Source organism: Rhineura floridana, chromosome 4 (assembly GCF_030035675.1).
Source record: "Rhineura floridana isolate rRhiFlo1 chromosome 4, rRhiFlo1.hap2, whole genome shotgun sequence".
Classification (NCBI taxonomy): Eukaryota; Metazoa; Chordata; class Lepidosauria; order Squamata; family Rhineuridae; genus Rhineura; species Rhineura floridana.
Genome location: NC_084483.1, coordinates 171261660 through 171281300, shown reverse-complemented (window position 1 = coordinate 171281300; position 19641 = coordinate 171261660). Strand labels below are relative to the sequence as shown.

The 19641-nt window shown below is 43.6% G+C and overlaps 1 protein-coding gene across 1 annotated transcript in view; it reads right to left on the bottom strand.

The window, feature by feature from the left end:
* The window catches only part of USH2A (usherin), a 766975-nt gene that overhangs the window by 684065 nt on the left and 63269 nt on the right, over positions 1 to 19641 (bottom strand). The window contains exon 6 of the mRNA XM_061626123.1: positions 9141 to 9325. Coding sequence (XP_061482107.1) covers positions 9141 to 9325 — 185 coding nt within the window. The remainder of the gene's footprint in view (positions 1 to 9140; positions 9326 to 19641) is intronic.

Genomic DNA, 19641 nt, shown 5'->3' with positions numbered 1-19641 from the left:
TCTTTCATATTTCTATTTTTGACAGTAAACAAAAATCTTTAATCCAGTGCTATGGAAAAGAACAGGATATGCCAATCCTTTGGCTTTACAGATGTTACCCACTTTCTTCACTCCTGCCCCTGTCTCCTCACAACAGGGTTTAGGAATAGTGTGTAGAGGAAGGGGGATGCTAGAAAAGGACTAAGGAAAATTGGAGAATCCAAGCATCCCATTAACAGTAACCTGATACCTCTAGACCAATTTCTTTTCAGTAGTGGTAAACTCCTTGCTCACAAACCTATACAAAGGGATGATGATTATGTTGTTGTAATCTTCACAGTCACCTGTAAAATTCCTTGTCACCAGGATGAGTTGGCTGCAGAAGTAAAAGCCAGAAAGATCACAATATTTAGGACTACCTGGGCTCAACCAAACTTCAGAGAAAGTCTGAGAAACGCATGCCTGGCCAAATTTTGAAAATCTGTACAATTTATGGTGATTTTCCCCCATACATATTTGATTTGTCTGCCTTCTAGAAAAATGATGAGTATTTTGAATGGCGCTTTAAAAAAAAAGTGAATAATATAGAGATCCTAGGTTGTATGATGCACAACTTATACTCTGCACAAGAGACTACTTACGGACAGAATATGGAGAAACCGATTGGTTCTCCATCAGAAAGGGTGTGAGACAGGGGTGTATTTTATCACCCTGTTTATTTAATCTATACACAGAACATATCATATGGAAAGCAGGATTCGACCAAGATAAAGGAGGTGTGAAAATTGGAGGGAGAAATATCAATAATTTAAGATATGCAGACGATACCATACTACTAGCAGAAACCAGTAATGATTTGAAACAAATGCTGATGAAAGTTAAAGAGGAAAGCACAAAAGCAGGACTACAGCTGAATGTCAAAAAGACTAAAGTAATGACAACTGAAGATTTATGCAATTTTACACTTGACAATGAGGACATTGAACTTGTCAAGGATTATCAATACCTCCGCACAGTCATTAACCAAAATGGAGACCATAGTCAAGAAATCAGAAGAAGGCTGGAACTGGGGAGGCAGCTGTGAGAGAACTAGAAAAGGTCCTCAAATGTAAAGATGTGTCACTGAACACTGAAGTCAGGATCATTCAGACCATGGTATTTCCGATCTCTATGTATGGATGTGAAAGTTGGACAGTGAAAAAAGCGGGTAAGAGAAAAATCAACTCATTTGAAATGTGGTGTTGGAAAAGAAGTTTGCGCATACCATGGACTGCGAAAAAGATAAATAATTGGGTATTAGAACAAATTAAACCAGAACTATCACTAGAAGCTAAAATGATGAAACTGAGGTTATCATACCCTGGACACATAATGAGAAAACATGATTCACTAGAAAAGATAATAATGCTGGGGGGGAAAGAAGGGAGTAGAAAAAGAGGAAGGCCAAACAAGAGATGGATTGATTCCATAAAGGAAGCCCCAGACCTGAACTTACAAGATCTGAACAGGGTGGTTCATGACAGATGCTCTTGGAGGTCACTGATTCATAGGGTCGCCATAAGTCATAGTCTACTTGGAGGCACATAACAACAAAGTTGTATCCAATTGTTGTACACCTGCTGACAAAAAGGCTTTTTGATCCAGCTGAGTCTTCTGTTACTGAATGGGGATCCTGGTGATTTTTCTTCCTCCCTTTTGTGACTTTCCATGCTGTGCTACCGTACATGTTGTTTCAAAGGGTCCCCCAGTATCTCAGAGGATATTTGGGGGGACAATGGGGCTGGGAGAATTGCTAGAGATTGCCTTGGTCCATGTTTCACTGATAGAAGGCTCTACTGATTAAAGAGCCTTCCATACATCAGTGGAGGGACACCAGGTAGACACAATCTTATAACTAGTATGTTTATTTACTTATTTGGAGTTCTTGTAGACCACATTTCATTGGGCATGACCTCAAAGAGGTTTACCTAAAACAAACAACAATAGGATATATGGAATCCATAAAATGCAATTAAAACCAGTTGGAAATTAATTTATATGTGTATTAAATGCAGTGGAATGTAGAGCCTTGCCATATCTGTACAAAATAATAAAGCCTTTGCTTTTATGAAATGCTAAGATGGGATGGAAACCACATCTTGTGTCTTCATCTTGCATAGCATAAGGCTGTGAGCACTCTAGTCACCTAGAGCAAAATGTTTCCATTGGCCACACCTGGAGGGGCAAAGGGTTGATCTGCCAATCAGTTCGAAATCTGTTTGAAGCTGATTTTTTTTTAAAAAAAAATGCACTTGAGCTGCTTCCACCAGGTTTTACAATAAAAAGGGGTGTGGTTTGACTAGTATTGTGTGCCCCCCCATTTTTCAGAAAAGAGAAGTGGAGACACACTGGAACTGACAAAACAGTAAGTGTCGCTCTACTATGTGTTTGTTGAAGCAATTCTTTCTCTTTCTGTTGGCCTTCTGTGATAATCCACTATGAAAATGCACTGTTATAACTATTGGTTATAATTCAATGCAACGTCATTCAAAAACTCAGGTAAGTAACTTTGCATGATTAATGTTCAAAGCAATACATTTGCTAGAATGTATCTTGGCTCAGTTTAGATGTTTAGAACAGCAAGTTATGTGTTTTATTAATTTCTTCTTTAAAATTACATTACAGTAGCTTCTTGTTCACTGCCACCTAATTCCTCCTGTGGTACAATGAACGTATGTAAGTCTTCGGAGGGTATTTTTAAATTAGGCTTACTGTACAACTTCCCTTCACAACATTGTTCAGTTGAATCACTTCCTATTATCATTTATGTCTTGTAATTGAAGGGAAAACAATGTTCCATTTGAAAACATTTATGGCAGCATTTCACAGATTAGCTCTTTAATTCCTTTCAAAGGATGCCCTGTTTTGGTGTGTGTTAGAGTGTTACTGTTGTTTTAAAAAGATACCAATTTTGATTATTTTGTAAAATATTCCTCTCCCCACACCCACACCTACTTCAATGGAATGGTGACAGTGCAAAATATATGTTTTGCTGAAAATGAATTGTACCCTCAATGACCTCTTGTTCCTCCCTTAGAATGTTGAATTGTGAAACCCCAGAGAAAGATGCTGACACTTTAAAAGTCTAGCTGCCAAGAGTAAAACAGCAAAAACAAAACAAAAATAAAACACCAGCAAAACAAACACCAGCTGAATCTGGTAGAACGTTCCCTCACGGCTTTTCAGACAAGTGCTACACAAGTTTGATGCTGTGAATAGATTCTATATTATGCCAAGAGTTGGTGCAATCAGACAGTTATGGCTGAAGGGAGACTTTTCTCAAGAAAAGCCTGCATCATACAAAACAAACACAACTATAAATGTTTGGGCTAGTGGAGAATCTGCAGCATCTTAGGTATGTTCTACAATCAGATGTCTCAGAGTAGGAGCAGGCCTGTAGCCGGGGGAGGGGAGGGAAATGGTGGCACTGCCCCTCCCCGAGCTCTGCTTCACCGTCCTCCAGGATATTTTGGGGGAATTGTCTTCTTTTTAATTTGCGACATGACAGACAATGGCAACCTCCATTTAAAGAATGATAGCTTGTTTGAAGAACAGGAGTAATTTAAGAATAGGACCTTCTGTAAAATCCAGTAAATAAGGCAGGGGGAGTGCACAACAAAAGCCTCATCTGGAAGAGCCCTCCAGACTCTGCTTACTCAAGACTTTTCCTGTCTGAAGATGGATTTTTCATGATCATAATCACAATATAATTCCTTAAGTGATCCTGAGAAAAACAGCCTGTATAGTAATATGACTCTTGACGTGTTAAATATTACTTTGTATTATACATAATACTTTATATTATGGGCTAGAGTTAGACTCTACCCCTTGGACTTTCCTTGCTCTGCTTTTCAGTTTCAGTTGTGCTGTCTACCCAGCCAGCAATAAAGAAGCATGCTTGTTTGCCTGCAGTAAGAAGTAAGAGGGTGTTTATTTTGCAGCTATTATAATGAGCAGAACAGGATTGGGTGCTTATTGTTAAAGGGTGACATAAAGAGATACCTTAAAATGATATGAAAAAATGGATACCCTTTAATCTTTTAAAGCACTCACTATGACTCATAACCGTAGTGGCTACTTTTTCTTATTTTTCTTGATTACTTGATTACAAAGGATAAAAACAGCCCTAGAGGAATAGAAATATTGCTGTGTATATTACAGTTAGCTGGCTGGCTGGATGCCTAGGCCTAATTTCTGATTTTCCTAATATGTGCAGCTTGACATGAGGCCTTTTCAGGGTTTCTGGACAGCAACCAGTAAAAAAATACCAATTACTTCCCACAGTTAGTTTCTAATTGCTTACTTAATCAGCTAGTTAGAAAGCTTTCTTTTGATTGTCCAACAGGAAGGAAAATCTAAAGGCCAGGAACAAGACTAGAAGGTGGGACTCTCAAGGTGAAGATAACAAACACTCCCTGAAGTATTTATTTTCTCTCTGCTCTTCCTTAAACTTGTAGGATGGTCAAGTTTGTTTTTCAGACAGAATCTAAAACTGAGATACCTAATGCAACATCAAAGCCAAGCTCAGGAGCTCACTGTAAAGACAGTTCAGTTCATGAAGAATCAGAACACAGGAACAGAACATAGGTGAAGTGAACTGTAGGTATAGGCAAAGTCAAGCTTTTGAATCTGGTATTCGTGGGGATCTCTCAAAAAAGGGTAAGACAATTCAACATACTAAATTTCATTCGTGTAAATTAACTCTTTCATTTTCTGGATGACGGAGTGACAGGGGTCACTGCATTCCCCTTCCCCTAGCCTGCCTGGTCCTCACATCCTCTCCACCAGTGAGGGGGTGATTGGCTGGTGCTATGTGCCTCTCCTTCCCAAATGCCCCACCTAGAAATGTGGCTGCCCTACCTAACAAGGAAGGCTGGCTACAGGGCTGAGTAGAAGACAGGGACAGGCATTGAAGGAATGGATAATTCACTATTCTTGGCCAGTTTTTCTGTAGAGTGACACACAGTGCCAATATGTTTCCCCTGCCCCATTTTTGTGAGGTTTGTCCACTGCTAGGGATGGAAAGATCTGTCCATTTCAGTTCTCTCAGTTTCTCATTTTTCCAATCTGAAATTCAGTTCTTCACATTTCTGCAGCAATTCTTCAGCATTTTAGTGCAGATGTCTCCTATGCAAAAGTTGTGTGTGGTTTTGTCTACTGTACACATTTTGCAAGCCATTTTCCTGATATAATGCATTTTTGTATATTATTTTCATTAATATATTCATTTTTATGTACACTTTCCCCTAACATACACATTTTTGTAAATACTGGCTGGAGAACTGCATAGCAAAATTCTGAGAAGAGCAAATTTCAAAGGATGGCTGTGTTTTGGTCTCATATGGTTTCAGAAAGTGTTAATTTGATAGATTCAGTTTTAAATGCAAACTGAATCAAAATTGTTCCCCATCCCTGCCCACCTCTAAAATCTCTGCTTTTAGAAGCCCAGGACAATCAAGTCTCTAGTATCATGCATACCCTCACTTATCTGCTGGAAAGGACATCCAGCCTTCAAAATAATGTATATAGTTGAACTTCATGTGTATGAGTAAATGTTTTTTGTTTTAAGGTAGTGTTTGGTTTTATGATGATTTTATTGTTTCTTTAATGTGATAGCTTGTTTTTACGTACACCACTTCAAAATGCAAATGATAAAGTGGTATATAAATGTTTTAAATAAATAAATGGTGTTCTTTATATTAGATAAAGTGCTTTATCAAATGCCCTACAGCAGGATTGTGCAATCTGTCCCTTTCCAAGCACCCTGCTGGGGGTTGAACACTGACATGGAAAGAGAAAATGATGGCAAAAAGAGAAAGATGAGGCGGGTTAGAGAAAAAGAGATAACAGAAATAGAGAAAGAAAAGAGACTGACAACATCCACTTTTGGCAATAGCCCTATTGACCACTGGCATGTGACTCCCAACAGATTAGCCCTGTGGAAATGTGTTTCTTAACAGAAAAAAGTGCCCACTCCTGGCTTACAGGCTCATGTGTGTTTCCAGCAACTCTGGTGGGTATTTGCTATTAATACGCTGCTATTCCAGATAGCAATGTGAGGCTTACTGATGATGATTGTTCCAAGAGTCCATTTGTAGTCAAGGTTGGATCTAAAGCTCATTCTCCATAGTCAGGGGTCACAGAAGTAGCAGATGGAATGCTGGGGTGGCAGCATTCATTTGAGCTCTCGACATCTGAGTCGCCGCTGCTTACCAGGAAGGACAAGGCAGCAGGGCAGTTGGCGTGGTGGGGATCCAGGAGCACTGGATTGGATCTGCTGGTGTGTTTGCACTGTGCTGACCTTGTCCATCTGCCTCCCAGTAAGCAGCAGTGACTCAGCTGTCAGGTGGTCAGGTGAGCAGTACCATCTCACCATGCCATCTACTGCTTGGCTGCAGGTTGTGCCTTGATCAGCCCACACCAACCCTTTTTATTTTATATTTTGCTTTTATGTTTAACCATTCCCCAATTGTAATTTATTCATATGGTCCTAATACTGTTTTACACTGAGGCCCCATATAAAGCAATACAATGCCACTTGAAACAGTCATGACATCTCCCAAAGAATTCTGGGAACTGCAATCTGTTGAGGGTGCTGAGAGTTGTTAGGAGACCCCTATTTTGCTCACAGAGCTACTATTTCCAGAGTGGTTTAACAGTCATTGCAGTTGAGGGGCAAAATAAAACACAGAGACATCAGCTTGGGTTGAACAAGGGCCACTTTATTAAATTACAGAAAACAAAACCCAATTTAAAGTGACCTGCAGAAGGAAACCTAGGTGCAGGAACTATCTATAAGCAAGTATCTTGCCATACAGCTCTTGGGCGACCAGCCCCTGCTGGGGCAAGGGTAAGCCCATGTGCTTACCCCTTACCCTGGCCACACCTTGTAGGTGAGGAGGGGGGCCTTCCCACGTCATCCCCACCCGGGGCCGGATAACCCTTGGGTAGATGAGATAAGTTGGCCCCAGAGGCAGCCCATATCCTGCCCTCGAGCCCGAAAAGCTCTGACAGACAGGCCTCCGGAACCGCCAATCACCTCCAAAGGTGCCTAAGGGGACCACCTAGCTGTCCTTACCTATTTCCTTTCCCGCACCTTCCCGCACCAGTGCTATAACGATCTGCCCACTAGGGCATTAAACTGTCAATATGTCAAATTAGCCAGATTAGCCAAAACCACCTATTGATCACAATGCCCCCTAACCCAATCCCCTCCCACTCCCATAGTGTGGAGCAGGCGAAAAACCTGCCCACCAACAAGGGTGGGCAGGATAAAAATTCCTACTCAGCCCCGAAGCAACCCCTAGGCACACCATAAAAGAGGGCGGGCAGGATGGGCGTCGCACAAGCAAAGAGGAAGGTAGGAGGGGCGGCTGGGCTTAAATAGGCCCATAAGCTCCTCCCCTCCATGCTGCACATCACACGTGCGTAATAGTCGCGACACGTGACATTGCCCCATTGAAAGATGGAGGCAGCAGCTTCACCCCCATCCGCAACTATGCCTCGCTCGTCAGCTGCACGGCAAGCGAGGCGTCATATCCCTCTTCCCAGTGAACTCTGGGAATTGTAGCTCTGTAAGGGGAATAGGGTTCTCCAAACAACTCTCAGCACACTTCACAAACAACACTTCCCAGGATACTTTGGGGAAAACCATGACTGTTTAAAGTGGTATGATCCTGCTTTAAATGTCTAGTGCAGATGGGGCCATAATTTCCAAACAAATCTGACTAGGAGAATGGCAGGAGTACTACTACTGACCTCATACAATATATACACAGGAAGCCCAGGAATATGTATAATTCTAGACTTAACCTTGCTCATTATAAACCAGCTTCATCAAGGGCCACAATTATTGCAATGTCCATCAGATTACTGTTTGGAGCAAATTATAAAGCGGTCAGTCTGTAAGCACCTTGAAAACAGTGCAGTGATTACTCGAAGCCAACATGGATTTATCAAGAACAAATCCTGCCAGATGAATCTTATCTCATTTTTTGATCAGGTAACCTCCTTCGTAGGCTGTGGAAATGCTGTGGACACAATATATCTCGACTTTAGCAAAGCTTTTGAATGGAACAACTATCAATTGGCCACAGAATCATAGAGTGCTTATCAATGGTTCTTTCTCAAAGTGGGGGAGATAATGAGTGGGGTATCATAGGGCACGGTCCTGGGCACAGTACTCTTCAACATTTTTATTAATGACTTGGATGAGGAGGTGCAGGGAGTGCTTATCAAATTTGCAGATGATATGAAATTGGAGGGCATACCTAATACCCTGGAAGACAGAAACAAAATTCAAAGGGATCTGGATAAGGTTGGGCTGAAAACAACAGAATGAAATTTAACAGGGATAAGTGCAAAGTTCTACACCTAGGAAAAAGAAACCAAATGCACAGTTAAAAGATGTGGGATATTGGCTCAGCAATACTACATGTGAGAAGGATTTGGGGATTGTTGAACACAAACTGAACATGAGTGAAGAGTGTGATATGGCTGCAAAAAAGGCAAATGCTATTTTAGGGTCCATTAACAGAAGTACAATTTCCAAATTGTGTGAAGTATTAGTTCCCCTCTGTTTGGCACGGGTTAGGCCTCATTCTTAAGTACTGTGTCCATTTCTGGACACTGCACTTCAAGAAGGATGCAGACAAACTGGAGCAGGTTCAGAGGAGGGCAACAAGAATGATCGGGGGACTAAAAACAAATCCTTATGAGGAGAGAGTGAAAGAACTGGGCATGTTCAGCCTTGAGAAGAGAAGACTCAGGGGAGATAGGATAGCAATCTTCAAGTACTTGAAAGTTTGCCATACAGAGGAGGGCCAGGATCTCTTTTCAATCATCTCAGAGTGCAGGACATGGAGTAATGGGATCAGGTTACAGGAAGCCAGATTTCAGCTGAACATCACAAACAACTTCCTGTTAGAGCAGCACAACAATGGAACCAATTACCTAGAGAGGTGGTGGGCTCTCCAACACTGGAGGCATTCAAGAGGCAGCTGGACAGCCACCTGCTAGATATGCTTTATATTGGATTCCTGCATTGAGCAGGGGGTTGGACCCAATGGCCTTATAGGCCCCTTCCAACTCTATGATGCTATGATTCTATGATTTGTTCATACCTAGGAAGCTGAAGGCAGTTCACAGAGTCTGGATATTCTAGTGACCCATTGTTCTCCATTCCAACTGCACTGCAATCTCTTGCAAAGTACTGCCAGTCCGTCCAATCAAAGTGATACTCCTTTTTCCTTTGTATTCTTATTGCTTCAGGTTGTGGGCTGAAGAACTGAAGTATAATGTAAAACACCTACAAATCAATTGCAAAATATGAAGCCATTTGAAATACATTTATACATGTTGATCTTTGATTCAGCTAAAGTTAGTTAAGAAAACAATTGCACTTTAGGAACATGCAGTCTGCAGGTGAGGCTCTCTTGCAAATACCATTTGATCAGGAAGTTCATTCCACACAGTATAGAAATTGGCCCTTTAGTGTTGTGTCATCTACCCTTTGGAATTCCCTCCCCTTAAATATTAGACAGGCACGGTGTTTGTTGTCTTTTCAGCACCTACTGAAGACCTTCCTCTGTTAACAAGCCTTTTAAGAAGAGACTTTTGTTCCAGTCTGCATCTGTGTTAGAATTGCTTTTTAAGATTTTTTTTCTTAAGATGTTTTTATTTTATTGCTTATTGCTTGTTGCCCTGGATTCCTTTGGGAGAATGCATGGGATATAAACTTAGTAAATATATAAATAAAATATAGGAAGCTGCATTATACAAAGTTTGGCCATCTAGTTAAGTAGCGTCAATTTCAAATTAAACTTTTCCTACATATACTGTAACTAACAAAGGAGAAACATGTGCTTTTGTATTGTTCTTTTAGTGTCTTACTTTCATTAATCCGATAAATTTTGTCATCTTCACAACGTACCACAACTTCAGTGGAAACTTGCCATTTCACAGGTAGTAACATTTTGCGTCCTCTTTGAAAATTTCATCTAGACAAATAGGGTTTAGATACCCCAACAATACTCGTATGCAGGATGGAACTACAGAAGTAACTTCTCAGCAGTGGAGTCACTGCCACTTACCTGATGGGGGAGGGGCATGGTAGAGGTGAGATCGGGGCTACAAGGGTGCACTGGTTAAAGTGTTGGATTGGACTGTTGGTGTATCGATGCAACCCTGAAAGTACCACCACCTCACCCCACCCCCAGTAAGCAGCAGTGACTGCTGGTTGGAGGCTATTTTTGCAACTCTTTCCGCTGGGTGAGCCATTCCTGCTTGTATGGGATATAATGATATAGAATAACCTATCATATCCTCTATAGTCTTAAATATGTCCTCTATAATCTCTATAACATGGGCACTCTAAACTCCTGTTCCTGGGCTAATTTATTTTATGGTAAATTCTTCATAAGAGGAAGTCTGATTGGTAGACATGCTTTTATCTCATTAACTCCAATCAGAGTGTATAGGAACCACAGTCTTGTAGGAACCACAGTGTGTTGAAAATGCACAGCCTTTTTTAAACCATTGGAAATCCACTGCTGTTTGGTAGAGAAGAGGAAACAGGGATTAATTAATCTAATCTCCCCTCTTACTTTCTTGAGTAGCTGATGAGCAAGATTCCAATTTATTTCCTTTTAAAGGACTATGTGAATACTCCTTTAAGAGGGAAGTTAGGAATCCAGTTTCATATATAATTCCCAATCCTGTGGGGCTATGCATGCAGAAGCCTGCTAGCCCCTGGCATTATCAAGCCAGTTATCTCCTGTAACATTGCTGGCCTTAAAGTAAAATTGACATTCCTGATTGTTGAAAATATTTCACTGCTAACCCTGTTGAACCCCCCCCCCCACTATGCATGTGTGCACACTGTGGGAAACGAGGGTCTTACACCATCCAACAAAGCTGAATGCTGGAAGATTCAGGACAGACAAAAGTATGGAAAGGAATGAAGTTTTAGACCCTTTGGAAGCCCACTGAATTGTTTGCAAGGCATTTTGAGGGTAAAGTCGCTCGCCTCTGTAGCAATTGTGACACCACATCCACATTCACAGCACTCTCCAATGAGGTATCCACTGCAATGTCTGCTGCAATATTATGGGATCAGTTTCAGTTGATGTGGCCTGATGACATGGACAAGGTGCTTGTGATGATGCAGCCAACACATCTCTTCAACCCTTGGCTTATTAAAGTTTGCAAAGGGGGTATGACCAAATGGATCTGTGGTGTGGTCAACACATGCTTGTGGGAGAGAGGGGTCCTGGCTGTCCTGAAAGGGGAAGTGATCAGACCATTCCTGAAAAAGCCCATCCTGGACCCATTGGCTTGTGACAACTATGACCCGGCCAGAAATGCACCCTTTTTAATAAAAGTGATCAAGGCACTTGTGGCGCAGTAATTGCAAGTATTCTTGGATGAAAGTGATTATCTTGATCCATTTCCATCTGGGTTCAGGCCTAGTTAGGGGACTGAATGAGCCTTGGTCTCCATGATGGATGACCTTTATAGGGACAAGGACAGGGAGAGTATGACCCTGCTATTCTTACTTGATCTCTCAGTGGCCTTTGATACCATTGACCATGGTATCCTTCTGAACAGACTTAGTGAGATGGGTATTGGCGACACTATTTTACAGAGGTTCTGATCCTATCTCCAGGGTCAGTTTCAGAGAATAGTTTTGGATGATTTTTTTTATCCCCTTGCAGTTGTGCTGTGGGGTACCTCTTGTCCCCAATGCTGTTTAACATGTTTGGCACTAGAGACCCAGGTGACCTCAGTGGCTAGGGGTGCATTTTATTAGCTTTGGCTGGTAACACAGTTACCACTGTATCTGGACAGGGATAGCCTGATCATTGTCATCCATATAGTGGTAACTTTCAGGCTGGATTACTGCAGTGTACATTTTGTGGGGTTGCCCTTTAGGTTGGTCCAGAAGCTGCAGCTAGTGCACTATGCTGTGTCTTCACTGATCAGTAGGACAGGATATCGCTGCAATGTAATGCCACTGCTGAAAGAATTACCACTGACAGTTACCTACAGGCTAAGTTCAAAGGAGCCATTTCTGTTGTCTTTTCAATACCTACAGATAAACTTCCTTTTTCAACAAGCCTTTTAAATGGTGATGTTTCCCAGTTTGTTTCTGTATTAAACTTGTTTTTAGATGCTTTAATTGTTTTATTGCTTGTGTGTTTGCTGCCCTGAGCTCCCTTGCGGAGGAATGGCAGGATATTAATTTAATAAATAAAAGTAAGTTCTTCTCACAGTGCATAGTTAAACTAGGGATTTAACTACTACAAGATGTAGCAACGACCACAAAGTTGGATGGGCTTAAAACAGGTTTATACAACTTCATGGAGGATGAGGTTATCCTCAATACATAGCCACAATAGCTATGTATTACCTCTAGTATTGGAGGTGGTATGCCTCTGAATACCAGTTGCTGGGGAGCACAGGTGAGGAGAGCACTGTTGCATTAATTTCCTGCTTGTAGGCTGTCCATAGGTATCTATGGGAACAAATTGCTGAACTAGATGGACCTTTGGCCTCATACAGCTGGGCTCTTCTTGTGTTATTATGCACCCTAAGAAGATACCTTCATGTGTGGGAACTGAGCCTGGATAGGGAAGGGTAACACCATTATGTTTAATAATGCACTCCTTTGAGGGAATGTTTTGGATTTTTTAATCATGTTTAACATGTCTTGAGTGGTGTAAGCCAGAACTTCTAAGCTAAATAAATGGTAGACTTAGATCATGAAACTCTGCCACCTGAACTTGGTTATAGATACTACCATTTGTTCCTCTCTGCTGCTTATTGGTTATATACACTGTAGGTTGAGAATAATGAAAAAAAATGGAGTATGTATGGATTTGTGGGCTTCTATTATCATTTGTAATGTAGGCTAATATGGAAACAATTGTACCAGCAAGAGGTTTCATTCTCTGGGGAAAGAAGACCACAGAATAGGAACTGCTTTCCAGGACAGCAAGAGGCATTCAACTCCACCTACAGTTCCAAAGGAACTGATGACATGAGGCTTCTCAAAACTAACTCCAAAAACCATTTGAGGCAGAGTGTAGAAGTGGATAAATATCCCCATTTGCCTTTTAAACTATCAGGTTTTCCTAGCATTCCCTTCAAGTATACACTAAACCTCAAAAGCTTTGGCACATAATTGAAAAGGATGCTCACAAAACCATTATCATACTTCCACTTCATAAGCCAAGCTGGGGGAATAGGGAAAAGCACAAACCTTTTACCTTTGCTTGGAAACAGAGGAATAGCCAGTGGTGGAAGGAGCCAATCACAGGCTACCCCTGAGAAAACTGCTGGTGAGGGTAAAACCAGCAGAGAGCTCACAATAGGCTGTGCCCTTAATTCTGTTTGCAAGAATTCAAGCAGTCGAGTTCTAATAGTCCAGCATGCTTCAAATTCCTGCCCCATTACTAGCTGAGCTTTTCCTCATACTATGTCACAGTACATTCACAGGAAATTCTCAGTCTAACTACCTGCATCAGAATTGGGTTCTTCTTAGTTTGATAGTGAAAATATCAAAGCAGTAAAATTATCTATGGTATTAATATCTTGTTTATTTTTATTTATATTGTTGTGCTCCTCCCCAATCTCCGAGCGGTGAGATTTCAGGGGTCCCTGCGCTTGTCCAGGGTTTGGTTTCCTTTGGGAATAAGGTCAGCGGAGACTGCAGTGTCTTTATGAAATATCGTTTGTTTATTTACACACATTCCAACCTGAGCTTAGGATGGAGGGGGGTTCAAGGCATCAGCAGTCCAATATCCAGCTTTTCCATCAGCATTACAGGGGGCATCCTAAAGCCATCATGCAGAGAGCCAGCCTCTCTGCCTGCCTCCATTTCCCAGCCGTTCTCTAGACACTCTAAAAACACCCCAAACACAAACCTCTGCTAGCCGCCAGGAGGGGGGAGGCTCTCCTGCCGGGTTTCAATGACAAAAGGATCTTCCTGGCCCATTCACCAGTTGCTGGGCACTTGAAAGACCCATTAGCAAACTGGCCACTCTGTTAGCTTAACAAAAGAAACTCCAGCAGAGCCAGCCCCCCACCTCAAGGCACAGGATTCCAAATCAGAGGCTGGAAGGGGACTCACAGGGATCATCCATTCCAACCCCCAAACTCACAACACTACCCCCTTCCCTGAGAAGGTCTGTCCCAGACCTGCAAACAAACAACAGAATAACAGCTTCTCCTACAAAGAAATAACAGATGCAGGTTAGTAAGACATTGAAATATACATCATTAAAAGCATAGTCATATTACAGTGTCATTTTCCACACAAGTACAAAAACAATCCATTCCTTTACAGCAAGTTTTCAAATAACTGCTCTCTTTAGGCTTCCTCCTCTTTCTTGGAGCCTCCAGTCACAGATCTGCATCCAAACAACTTACCCAGTCCTCATAACTTGGCAGTGGCCAAGATACTGAGTTCCTGACATGTTTAAGCAATATTACAGCCTCAGAACTGGAGCTCCTTTGTCCTGCCTTGTGCCACTGTAGCACAGCAGTCCTCAAACAGTTGTACATACACCCACAGTCTAACAGACACAGAATAGTAGATCTTCAAAATGTATTTATTTATTGTACTTATATACCACCACATAGCCGAACCTCTCTGGGCGGTTTACAGTAACTAAAAACATTAACACAAATATACAAATTTAAAAACACATATTTTAAAAACAATTTAAAAGACAATTTTAAAATTTAAAAAACACATGCTAAAATGTCTGGGAGAAGAGGAAAGTCTTGACCTGGTGCCGAAAAGATAACGGTGTTGGCACCAGGCACACCTCATCAGGGAAATCATTCCACAATTTGGGGGCCACCACTGAGAAGGCCCTCTCCCTTGTTGCCACACTCCCAGCTTCCCTCACAGTAGGCACCTGGAGGAGGGCCTTTGATCTTGAAGGTAGTGTACGGGTGGGTTCATATCGGGAGAGGCATTCCATCAGGTATTGTGGTCCTAAGCCGTATAAGGCTTTATAGGTCAAAACCAGCACCTTGAATCGAGCTTGGAAACATACAGGCAGCCAGTGCAAGCAAGCCAGAATCGGTTTTATATGTTCGGACCGTCTGGTCCCTGTTACCAATCTGGCCGCTGCATTTTGCACAAGCTGCAGTTTCTGAACCATCTTCAAAGGCAGCCCCACGTACAGTGCATTGCAGCAATCTAATTTGGAGGTTACCAGAGCAGAGAACTGAAGCCAGGTTATCCCTGTCCAGATAGGGGCATAGCTGGGCCACCAACCAAAGTTGGTAGAAGGCACTCCATGCCACTGAGGCTACCTGAAGTGACAGAGATGGTTCTAGGAGAATCCCCAAGCTACGAACCTGCTTCTTCAGGGGGAGTGCAACCCCATCCACTACAGGTTGGACATCCACCATCTGGTCAGATGAACCACCCACTAGCAGCATCTCAGTCTTGTCTGGACTGAGCCTCAGTTTATTAGCCCTCATCCAGTCCATTGTTGCAGCCAGGCACTGGTTCAACACATTGACAGCCTCACCTGAAGAAGATGAAAAGGAGAAATAGAGCTGCGTGTCATCAGCATACTGATGGCAACGCACTCCAAAGCTCCGGATGACTGCACCCAACAGTTTCATGAAGATGTTGAACAGCATGGGGGACAGACCTGACCCCTGCGGAACCCCATACTGGAGAGTCCAGGGTGCTGAGCAATGTTCCCCAAGTGTCCAGGGTTGGGGTCCCTGGGATTCAGCAGAACTGGATTCAGAAGAACCGGAGAGAAGGGAGGGGGTTTCATCGCCAGAGTGGAGCGAAGACGAAGCAGAGGAAATTCCAGAGATAGTGTTACCTAGCAACGGGGACTTTGAAGGCCTTACAGCTTCAGAGTCTTCCCTTGAAGTTCCCACGCCTCCTCTGCTCTGAAGCTCAGAACAGGCGGGGGGAAAGGGAGGGCTGCTCAAGACAGAAAAGCCGCAAGCCAGTTTTGAAACTGCCCCCCTTTCCCCCATACTGGAGTCGGAGACTTCAGAAGAGGAGGGGCCCGTACTTCCCCCGTCGCCACGTATCCGAAGACAGTTGAAAAGACAGGAAAGGAGGGGGGGACGGAGGGCGGTGACTGAGGGGCCGTTAAGGAGGAGTGAAAGGCTTCGCGCCCATTTGCCCCCTTCTTAAGAGACAGGCGGGAAAGCAGTGCCTTGCTCTGTCAACTCTCTTTCTAAGTCGCAGGACCTGTAACTCTGTGTTGCTTCATGAGAAGGCGCAGTCTCTGTTTGGATATTACCTTAATAAAAACTGAATTGCTTTCAACCACGAGTCTGATTCCTGAGTCCCATCCTGGGCCTGACACCAAGCACCACCTTCTGAAGGCGACCTGCCAAGTAGGAGCGGAACCACTGCAATGCAGTCCCTCCCACTCCCAACTCTGGGAAGCCATGGTCGATAGTATCAAAAGCTGCTGAGAGATCAAGGAGAATCAACAGAGTCACACTCCCCCTGTCTCCCGACAAAGGTCATCATACAGGGCGACCAAGGCTGTTTCCGTGCCAAAACCAGGCCTGAAACCCAACTGGAATGGATCCAGATAATTGGACTTATCCAAGAGTGTCTGGAGCTGGCCCACAAATTAAAACCTTATTGCAAAAACCTATCAGCATACTTTCTAAAAAAAATCATTAAACAGCTCATATCCCCACAAGCATACAAAAAGCACAAATCAACAGCATTTCAAAAGGCAATACCATCAGAAGAATTCCCACAGCAAATCCGTACACAGTCCCATATGCATAACCCTCACCCCCAAACCATGTGGTTGCCCACATGGCCCTTTGTCTTGGGGCTTCATGGAGTTCCCAGTCCAAGCTGATCCCTGCTGCTGCCTGCTGGGTCTTGGGACTCCTCTCCAGGAACAGATTTGTTTCCTCATCAGCACACAGCAGACTGTACCGTTTTCTTCACACTCTCTGCTCTGGGAAAAGTCTTTAAGCCAGTCCACTTCATCTCCTGCCCCAAACTCCAAATCAAAGTTCTGCCACAAGTCTTTGTCTGGGGGCATCTTCAGAACTAGCTGGCCTAGCCCACCCAGGTTGGCAGAAAGGAATCTTCTCTGTTCTCCCTCATAATCTCCAGTGTAAATCATGGGCCCAAACAGAGGCACGTAACCCTCCGAGTGTTTCTTGCCCTCCAAACTCACAGGGTGCTGGGTGCCTTTCACTGCTGCAATTTGCCCAGGGGCTGCACCCATCATAGCAGCTGCATCCCACCCTATAAGACCATTATGGGGTACCCAAGGGGCAAAGTCACTTGGGGATTTTATCTCACCCATCTCTCCAGGCACTGGGAGCTCCTCTTGGACTTGCACTCCCACCTCAGGTTTCTCCTCCTGCACTTTTTCTTGCACAGCCATTTCTCCAGGTGCTGGCAGCTCCTCTTGCACACATGCCTCCAACTTTTCCTCCTGCACTTTCTCTTCCACAGATGGCACACATGGGGTGAAGAAATCCATCAACAGCTGCTCTTCTCCAGTCTCTATCCCACTTTCTTCCAAGGTATCTTCCTCTTCATTTTCCAGCCTGTCCTCCTTAAACACTTGGGGCTTTACTTCCAGCTTTCTGCTGTCTTCCCCCCTGGCAGACTCCTGGACAATCAAAACTTCTTCTTCCTCCTCTGATACTGACTGCAACTCCTCACAGTCCAATCCCTCCAGCTGCCTATCCACTTTCTGGATCTCTTTAGCCACCCCAGTCTGGGTGCTCTGCAGCTGGACTCCTGGGTCACTCTCGACCCCTTGTAGCGGCTGATCAGGCAGGGCTCTCACCTCCTCACATAGGGTCTCCCTTTCCTCCCCCAAGAAGTTTCCAATGATCTCCCCCGTTTGTTGCCAGTGCTCCCATTCCTCTTGATGCTCTCTTTGCCTTTGCTGCTGGTCCTCCTGGTGCTCTTTCTCCATTCATTCTGCATGCTGCTGGAACATCAATCTCATCTGTTCCAGGAGGGTTGTAGTTATCCCCTCCATCTTGACTCAGGCACACCTTGCTCCCAATGCTTATCCCAGGAAACTCAATCCCACTTCGGACACCAGTGTTGCACGCCTCCCCAATCTCCGAGCGGTGAGATTTCAGGAGTTCCTGTGCTCTTCCAGGGTTTGGTTTCCTTTGGGAAGAAGGTCAGCGGAGACTGCAGTGTCTTTATGAAATATCATTTGTTTATTTACACACATTCCAACCTGAGCTTAGGATGGAGGGGTTCAAGGCATCAGCAGTCCAATATCCAGCTTTTCCATCACCATTACAGGAGGCATCCTAAAGCCTTCATGCAGAGAGCCAGCCTCTTTGTCTGCCTCCAGTTCCCAGCCGTTCTCTAGACACTCTAAAAACACTGAAAACACAAACCTCTGCTAGCTGCCAGGAGCGGGGAGGCTCTCCTGCCGGGTTTCAATGACAAAAGGATCTTCCTGGCCCATTCACCAGTTGCTGGGCACTTGAAAGACCCATTAGCAAACTGGTCGCTCTATTAGCTTAACAAAAGAAACTCCAGCAGAGCCAGCCCCTCACCCCAAGGCACAGGATTCCAAATCAGAGGCTGGAAGGGGACTCACAGGGATCATCCATTCCAACCCCCAAACTCACAACACTATTTTATTTTCTTACACTTATATGCCACCTTTCTTTCAACAAGAAACCCAAAATGGCATACATGTGGTTTCCAAGTGGTCTGCACTGACCAGACCCAGACCTGCTTAGTTTCAGCAAGGTGGTGGCCTCATGTGCCTTCAGACCATACCCTGGGCCATGATTATCCAATCTAGTGTATTCTTTTGGTAATAACTAAAGCACAAACACAAAATACAAACAATTTCCCCAATTCCCAGAATCCTCTGTGTCCTGGCACAATCAAGAAGCAGACTCAGGACTCAGAAAACTGGATTCTTTTGCATACGCTTTATTCAAGAATTCAGTACAGAAAATGCAGCATCACACTCTAGGCATAAATCAGGATACAGAAACACACTGGGGTTATCTCAGACATTGTGGAGGCGGCAAAGATCTTGTCACAGCAGAGAATCATAAGCATTGCTAAGCTTATATATCACAGAGAGGGGCGGTGATTGCACACTACTGGTTAATTCTCAATCATTCAAGCCCCTTTTTCTAACAAGCACAAACTCCTTCAAGGAGCTAATAGTAGCTTCTTGAGTTAAAGCTGGCATCTGGCCTATCCGTGACCCTGGAGAGATAGGAACCAGTAACTCTAACTGGCCACTTTCACTTTGTTCCTCAGCTAGATCTGGACTGGATGCCAAGGCATCTTTATCTTCTGACGGCTCTGGCGGGGGTGGAGCTTCTGGGCTGTTATCAACAATTCTGCTGGCAGACTCCCTGACCTCTGAAAATCCTTTCCCTGTCCCGTCCTGATTCCCTTCAGCAGATTTGTCAATCTGCTCTCCAAGTTCTGTACTCCATTCTTCTTCCTCCCATTCCTACCACAGCTTCTCCTTGGGCCCATGACACTCTGCAAAGAGCAGGGATTCCTCAGAAAGCAAGATGATGTGGAAAAGTTCCGTGAAGAGAGAATGTCTGAAAACCACTGCATCACTGCAATTTTATATGTAAGGGATG